Here is an 8,980-nt window from a genome sequence, read left to right on the forward strand (position 1 = left end):
CTGTCAGATATTTTACAAAAAAGTCACAAAAATATTAATTCTGAATGCCACCAAAATAGGCTGGAACAACTGCTGGAATATCCTGAGCTGGAGTCTGGTCCAGATATGGTAAAGACTTCATCACAAGATGACAAAAATCAAACAAACCCCCCACCAACTTTCATTTGGCTGATTTAGTAAGTTTTTGGCCAAAAGCGTCACAAAAACACTTGTCTCCAGTGCCATTAAATCAAAACCCAATTTTTTTAACTAAACTCTGAGTATCTGTGTACATGGATACCACTTCTGGGTATATTTACAATCCACAAAGTATATGAGAGTCTTTTAACCAGCAGTTCTTCTTCAAGTAGTGTCCCTATGGATGTTCCACTGAAGGTGTGTCTGCATCTCTGCCTTGCTAATTGGAGAACTTTAGTAACTGTGTCCATTTGGCCCCTCTATGTGCTGTCCCCCCTTGTACTATGCCCTGAGGATAACCAGTGCCGCATGGGCGAGCCTTCTTTAGTTCCTCCTCAACTGCCCCTGGCTAGACATGGAGCTTTAGCTATTAGTTAGTGGATCATGAATGTCTTTAGAATTATTAATTTTTAGCTACTTTTTCGAGCTTCCCTTTCTTTTCTTTACCCCTTTGTCTTTTTGTTATTTATAAAACAAAAACAAAATATTTATTTTAGACTTGGTTCTTTCTTCAACACCTTGTCTGGGAACTTCTCTGGACAGGGTATCCCTGGTTCACTAGGCTTCAAAAGTATCTCCGTTACAAGCAATCTATCCCAGTGACTGTTGCATCTGCTGTCTGGGAGACAACCACATACCACAGAATTGTGGTTTTGTGCCAACAACTGAAGCCCAGATCCAGAAAGGTTAGAGAACTGAGACTTAAGCTTCTACTAATGAAGGCAGCCCTTCAACAACCTTCTAAGCTGCACCAAGACCCCAGATGGTGGAAGACCTCACCACAACCCTCTACTTCTAAGAGAGGTGAGAGCCCAAGAAGACTGCCACGAGCCACTCAAGCAAGACCTCTAAGAAAAGCGTTGAGAGTCCCCACAGCGAGCCCCAACAGAGCTGAAAATAGTGTCTGGCTCAATCGGTATCATCAGTACCAGCAGCACCGAAGCTGCCTATGTCTGGTAATCCAGGCTTACACGGTACTGTCCCGACAGAGCAGTTGGACCTAAGAACCCAATGGGCACAAGCAAATAGTCAACTGGGCATAAGAGATCTAGGGAATCCACCCCCAGGGAAGGCTTCTTCAGTACGGACATCAATGTTGACGGTACTGTCTTCGGCATTTCAGGCACTATCGAACTGCACTATCAGGTTCACATCACTGACTCCTTTGGTGCAGAGATGTCTGCACCAACAACCATAGCCAGCACCGATGCCTTCGGCACCACTGTACTTCTGGTATGCGACAGACTTCTCAGTGTCAGACACACTGGATTCACCAAGTTCACCCAGAGCTTCAGACTCACTGGCAACTGTGCACCACCTTTTTCATCCACTGAGTCAGATAGCGAGCAAGAGGATGTGGTCTCCTGCCGCTCTTCTCACCACCTGTATGGTGTCCAATTCCAGTATGGATCATAACTATACCGTCCCTCTGGTCCCCAGCATCCCTGATATGGGCAGCCATGGTACCAACCATCGGGCCCTTTCCAACCCTCTCAATCGTTCTAGTGTGATCCTTGGCAGGCACAAAACATGTTGCCTTCTGTAGCTTTGGTGTGGCCTATCAAGAGCCAAGGAGACATCCTTGTTCAGCTGCTGCATCAAGGGTATCCTAATCCCCTGTACAGGCGAGAGGAACAATAGGCTGAGGTCAAGGAGGAAGCTCTTCTCCAGATTAATTTCTTATTGTCATCACCAGATGAGACGGTGATGCCCCCTCCACCATCATTGGCAGGTGACGTTAAGCTATTTCAGGAGCTGGCCCAGCGGGTGGCAGAGGCACTGCAGGTACTATTACAGGAAATGACCAAGTCACACCACAAATTAGTGGACATTTTATATCTTTTTGCCTCATCCAGAGTAGCCCTCCCTATTAACGAGGCCCTCTTGGACCCTATCGAACTTATATGGCAGACCTCGGCGTCGGTCCCACCAGCATGTAAGCAGGCCCACAAAGTATTACATGCCAGCAAAAGTCACTAATTTCTCTTCTCCCATCCATCTCCTAGTTCAATCATAGTGGGCATGGTAAACTCTAAAGGCCACCAGCACCATTTCAGATCCACCCCTATGACCAGGACTGGAAGCACCTAGATCTTTTGGGGAGAAGAGCCTTTTTCATCAGCCGTTCTTCAGTTCCGTATTGTGAACTATGAAGCTTTAACAGGGAAATATGGTTACTTAAAGGAAATGAGTCTTGTGTAGTTTATTGAACAACTCCCAGATTTGCACAAGGAACAATTTAAGGCCACAGTTAATGAAGGCCAACTGATGGCAAAGAGATCACTCCAGTCTGCACTCAATGCAGCTGATACGGTGGCATGCTCCATCTCTATGGCTGTTGTGATGAGACAAGCCTCTTTTCTGTATTTATCTGGCTTCCTCATAGAGGTTCAAATAACTGTGGAGAACCTTCCTTTTGAAGGGACAAAACTGTTCACTAAGAAGATGGATGCTTCCCTCCACACTTTAAAAGACTCCAGGGCTACTTTTCGATCACTCGGAATTTACACTCCTGGGCAGAAGAGAAAGGGTATAGCCCTCAGCTGTCATTCAGACCCTGTTCGTCACAGTATTCATGGCAAAGAACATATGAACCCCAGAGAAAAGTCCAGGTTTCCCAAATGGAAACTGCTGGGCTCTCCACCTACTTCTTCACAGCCATCCACCTCAAAACAACAGTTTTGACGGGTTGGTCGAAGTGCCTGCAGACCATGCTCCTCAATACCATCTGATGCTGGATAACCTCTCCCACTTCTATGGATGCCGTCTCACCCTGTTCCGCAGCACCTGGAAACAAATAACTTCTGCCAAATGGGTGCTGGAGATTATTCACCATCCACTTCACCTCCCTTCCCCATCTCTCTTCAGAGACCCTTTTCAAGAGAGCCTGCTATGACAAGAGATAAACCATCTCATCAGCGTAGGAGCCAGTGCCCTTACATCTAAGTGGCAAAGGCTTTTCTCTTGCTGCTTCCTGATACCCAAGAAAAAGGGAGGTTGGTGACCCATTCTAGACCTCAGAGCACTCAACAAATTTGTCAAGGCTCCAAAGTTCGAGATGGTCACATTAGCGATGATTATTCCAGGGTTAGAAAAGGGAAGACTGGTTCTCGGCCCTCGACCTTCGAGATGATTACTTCCACATTTCTGTCATATTGACTCTCAAATGATACCTCCAAACCCATGCAGCCCTAACTAGGCAAAAGTTTAAACAGGTCTATTCTAAAAAAAGGTGTAGCTCATAGGGCTAGCTTGCCTTTGTTATATTCACTGCTTTTTATTATATTTAGCAGTAATGTAAGAAACCTACAGGCTTGTATACTTTAAAACATGAGCATCAGCGAGTTAGCATAATGCTTAAGATCTATGAACTTTAAACAGATAAAGTTTGAACAGCTAAATGGCCCAACAGAAAACCCCAAGTATTCAGGAGCTAAAAATAAAGCGTTTAAGAAAAATTTCTAATATCTACCTCCTCCCTTCCCCCGATCCAGTCCCTCTTCAGGGACCACTCTCATGAGTCTCCTACAGCAAGAGAGATATTCTCTGCTTAAACTTGAGGCAGTATAGTGTCTCCAGAATTCCAGGAAAAGAGATTCTGTTCCCCATACTTCCTAATTCCAAAAAATGGAAGGTTGGTATCCTATAATAAATAGATCTTGGGGTATCTCATGTCACATCGAATTCTGCCTGGTGACCTTTGCTTCCCTTATTCTGTTCTTAGAACCTCTGGATTGGCTCATTACTCTTCACTTACAGGATCCCTACTTCCTGGGCACTGGATGGACAGACACATGGAAGTAACTTTTGATGTCAGGAAAGCATTGTCAATTCAACATGCTCCATTTTGGCCTCTCCACATCCCAGTGATTTTACAAAATGTCTGGCACATCTATAGAGACTAGATCTAAATGTTTACTCAACGATGATTGGTTGATATGAGGGAGAGCAGCTCACCAAATCTCCTCAGATTTTCAATTAGTTCTTTAACTTTTTTCCCTTGCTGGACTTCATGATTAACCTCAGCAAAGTAAATATCAGCCCAACCTAGTCAGCAGAAATCATAGGGGCGGACAGTTCTTGCCTTGAAGGCAGTGAAAGCCATTTTGCTTCATGAAATATTTTTACCATTTCACACATCATAACAGATCTTCAGAATCGTCCATTAACATCAGAGAGCGTATGTCTCCAAATGCTAGACACCTGGCCTTGTTCACTCTTGTAACACTCTTTGCCAGGCTATGTCTCAGTCTATTTCAAGGATGACTGAGACTGGTTGACTAACGAAGCACACAAGTATGAATTTTCAAGTAAGAGTTCAGTACAGGTCCTGCCTCCTTGCCAAAGATGGGCAGATCTGCAAAATGTAAGATGAGTGCCTTCTGCTATCCCATCACCTATCAAAACACTGATAAAGGATGCCTCCAAGAAAGGAAGAGTGGCCCATCTGAGCTATTGTCAAACACATGGCCTATAGTCCCGGTCAGACCTGCAGCTGTGTATAAAAACATATTGGAGCACGGGGCGATATGTCTGGCATGCAGATAGATATTGCCTCTACTGCAGGGCACAGTAGCTCAAGTCCTAACAGGCAACGTGACAGCATTTACATAAGACAGGTAGGACGAGATAAAAAATCCTTTGTCAAGAGGAGGCCATGCTTCTGTGAGAGTAAGTCAAGTCCATTTATTCATGTCCTCCTTCTTGATCCATTGTTAACTTTGCACAATTAGCAGGTGACCTCCTGCTGATCTGCCACACACCATCTGCCCATCGTCTTGCTGTTCTTCCTGTAATTCCATGCCCTATCAAGATTATTTTTCTTTATCTTGAGGTGACCAAAGTACATAAATTTGCACCTGTGGACTTCTGAAATCCTAGTCCACTTCTCTCTAATAATATAGCACTCATTTTTTACATCCAGGTGATTTGAAGAGTCTTCACTAGCACCACATCTTAAGGGCTTCCATTTTTTTCTTGTCAACAGTATTAGCTTCCCAGGATTCAAATCCACAAGTCACTATCAGTGTTCCCTCTACATTTTCTTGGTACTGAGCAGACTACAAATCCACCAAGCTCTACATTTTTTGTCCTTGGTCAAACTTCTTTTCTTTCTTTTTGTATATGGGGATGCGGGTGTATGTGTGTGCAAGTGCACTGGGATAAGGGAGGTGAATGGCGTGTGTAATAGGGAAATGGAGTGTACAGGGCGTGGGGAGGTGTGCAGATGTGGGAATGTACAGGAGATATGAGTGAAAGGTGCATACAAGGGTCTTCTCTAGGGTGGCTCCTGGTCAGTATCACTCATTAGTCCCTGTCCTTGCCCCTGCCATTTGTGGAGTCCCAGGGGGAAGCAAATCATTCTGCACCATCAGCCTGAGGAACTTGGCCTAGAGTCTGTGCAGAGGTGGAGGGATGAGACTCTTTCCCTCTCCCTCTTCCCTCCACTCACATAGGCCAGGTGCTCCTAAGAAGGAATGCTAACCTGCACCTCCCTCACCTGCCACAGAAGCAGCAGCCACCACTGCATCCGTGAAAACAAACTGCCGCATGACAAGGGTGGTACTTTAATCCCATCAGCCTGCAACTGTGGAGCCTCCACTGACCAGGGCCTGCATTGAAGAGCCCAGGCAGGTCACTCACCTGAGCTCCTGTGGAAGGGGTGTCTTGAAGCCGCCACCTCTCTGAATAATGCTGCCACCTCAGGCCAGGAGCACTTTTGCTTTCTCACTCTCCTTGCAGGCCGGAGGCAGGTCTAGAGCCACCCTATCATGGGGCAAGGAGGGAGAGGGGAGCAAAGTAAGTTCTTAAAGACCATACCATGCCCATGCAGGGGCTGCACAAAGACCACCTGCATGGTATATACAAGATTGCTGTGTAGCCAAGTGTGCATGCAGTTTACAGGGAATATTGGTCACCACGGGGGAAAAAAAATTAACCTTTTTGCCAGTTGAACCTTCATACATTTCAGGATGCCATGGGTTTTCCATACTTTTGTGCCCTAAGAGGCACAGTTACAGGAAGATAAATAGCCGCTCTTCCATCCACATAATAAAACCTCTTCAAACATAATAGAAGAGATTATGAAAAGTGAAAAAATTTTAATGTATCTTGGTTTCACCAATACTTTTGAGGTGGATGTTCCCTATTTAAGATGCATGACCTTACAAAGTAGGTTAAAATCTGCATTGCCTTCCCACTTCTTCCCATGTTGGAAATTTGGGTTGGATTGTCTTCAGTAGTCTTGCTCAGATGTAACTGACTGGAAATTAGTAATCAACACTGATTCTCAAGATGGGTATAGAAGTTGTTTCAGTTACAAAAGGTGTGTTGGCTCTGCAGGAATAACAGGAACCCCACTGTGGTAGGTGCTGTGCAGACACTCAGAGGATAGACATGGTTCTCACCTTAATGAGTGTACAATATAATTAAAGACGAGACCCAACAAGCAAGTGACAAACAGTACAGAGGAAGGAAGCGCAAGGGATATAGGGTCATGTCATTCCCCTGTTGTACAACTAGATGTTTCCAAATCAGCTGAAAGGTTTATTTAAACAAAATAATAATAATAATCTCTCTAGCAGCCATGCTACATGGCTATAATTGATTGACCTTATTTCTTGTAGATATCACATGAGTGTGGGTCTTAAAGGGCTAAATAGGCTACTCTCATAGAGCACTGCTAACACACAGACTGACTGGAATCAGGATCAGACTGTTATTTGCTGCATGATTGTTCCACATATTGCTTGTAGGCAGTCAGATTAACCAAAATTAACAGAATATTTTTAAACAAAAGGTGATGGAAATTTGTCCTTGGCTCCAGCGATTGTGGCATGTCTTGACATACTATGTTGTACTGCTTGTACACTGAAAATGTCTAATTCCTACCAAAAGACTACACTAACATGAAGTATTCTAGATGAGTTTGTACCATACTGTACAAATGTGTTCATTTTCAAGGGAATTTTGATGCTGATTCTTTCTTTTTTTTAAACAGGTCAGTTTGCTGAAAATGAAACAAACGAGGTGAATTTTAGAGAGATTCCATCCCATGTCCTATCCAAAGTATGCATGTATTTCACCTACAAGGTTCGCTACACTAACAGCTCCACAGAGATTCCTGAATTCCCAATCGCACCTGAAATTGCACTGGAACTGCTGATGGCTGCAAACTTCTTAGATTGTTAAAATAAAATAAATTATAATAAAAATGTAAAACTTTTTTCAGTATTTAATACCTGTAGTTTAGTTAGTAACTTTTTTCATATAGCATGCTCCGTGTGTGCGGTTGAGAACTGTAAAGTTCACTGCAGAGGCAATTATCTTCAGATCTTTTGCATAGCAATCATTCAAATTTAAATTTGTTTTGCTGCTTACATAAATAAGGACCTTTTCACAAACAGACAAATAAACAAATATGCCAATTAGTAGATGGCTATGCCTTATCCTTCAAGGGTTGTAGAACTTTATCTTTTAATGCAAGATCATTTAAAATACTGAAGTTTAGGCCAATGCTACATAAAAGCTAATATTAGCTAAATGTGTAGGTGTTTAATGTTTCAAACGTTCTCTTATTGTTCCAATTTTTAAACCTCTGAACTTGATCACCTTACAGGCAGTTGTCCTTTTAGCATAGTTATAACTAAAGTTATATCAGCACTTGCATTATACATCCCTTTTTTTTCAAGGGTTTGTAAACTGGCATAAACATTCACTTTGGGCTGAAAACTGTGTCTAGAATTTTTTATGCTTTTTTTATTAAAATAATTTAGCTGTGTTTTTAGAAATGGAAAAGTATACCTGATTTATTTTTCAGTTTTATAATTTACTTCACCCCTTTCATCAATTTAAAATGTTCAGGTCACTTGTCTAATAAAAATGCAGCCCTTCTGATAGTGGCTTATAGTAAGAATTAAATAGTGATGTTAGTAACTAATGCTAACTAGCACTTTTGTGTGTATACTCTCTTCTGTTCTATATAAATGTAAGTTTATTCATAATGTACTATCACTTGACCTAATATAAAAGATTTATAATAGCCTATAATGGCTCTTTTCCACTGTTTGCGATCACTTATGTAAACTCTGTATTTACTCTTAGATCAAAGCCTGTTAAACTTCCTAAATATTGCTACCAAATAGGTAGTTCTTTTCCCTATTTTTTCCCCTCTTCCCTGCCTCCCCATAATTTACATAAGAAAAGTTGAGTATTGGAGGTTCTTCTATTCTTTGTTAAAGTAAAAGGGGTATTAAACAGATGTTTGAGAACCTTTCATAGATTTCTTTAATACTGCCAATATTTACACTAAGATTGTAAGGAAAAAGGATTGGCAAGCCAACAATATGAACTCATTTTTGAGTGGAACGTGTAATTCTCCCTTGTTTAATTTCTGCTGGTAATTGCCTGTCATACTCATTATTCTCTCATGTCACAAAACAAGATTCCATAAACCAAACATGACAAACAGTGTGATAAGTTGCTTTCTTTAAGTAGCAGCCTGGAAAATTCTACTTCCAAAATAATCCTTGGAAGACCATGATAAATCTAACTGGTAGTGAGAGGAAATGATGCAAGGACAACTTAACTAGCAGCTCTATCAGTTTCTTTGCTTCCATTTGGTTTTGAACAAAAGGTGGCTCAGTCTCTTGTGGAAAGTCCCCAAACAGATGGTGAGACCTCTTTGCAGAACATACTGATCTATTAACCAACTAATGGTGACTTTAAAGGATCACAAATTTTTGTCATAGCTATGTTGATAAGTAGGTTTAGATTTTTTTTAAAGGCTTTACCTAGACTAAAA

The 8,980-nt window shown here is 42.1% G+C and overlaps 1 protein-coding gene across 1 annotated transcript in view; it reads left to right on the forward strand.

Moving 5' to 3' along the window:
* ELOC (elongin C) overlaps positions 1–8,646 on the forward strand; it is a 29,914-nt gene extending 21,268 nt beyond the window's left edge. The window contains exon 4 of the mRNA XM_067553606.1: positions 7,178–8,646. Within this exon, the coding sequence (XP_067409707.1) occupies positions 7,178–7,368 (191 nt within the window). The 3' untranslated portion in view covers positions 7,369–8,646. The remainder of the gene's footprint in view (positions 1–7,177) is intronic.
* Positions 8,647–8,980: the final 334 nt, after the last annotated feature.

This window comes from Emydura macquarii, unplaced genomic scaffold, assembly GCF_026122565.2.
Source record: "Emydura macquarii macquarii isolate MOO-44397 ecotype Brisbane River unplaced genomic scaffold, CSIRO-AGI_Emac_v2 contig_1477, whole genome shotgun sequence".
Classification (NCBI taxonomy): domain Eukaryota; kingdom Metazoa; phylum Chordata; order Testudines; family Chelidae; genus Emydura; species Emydura macquarii.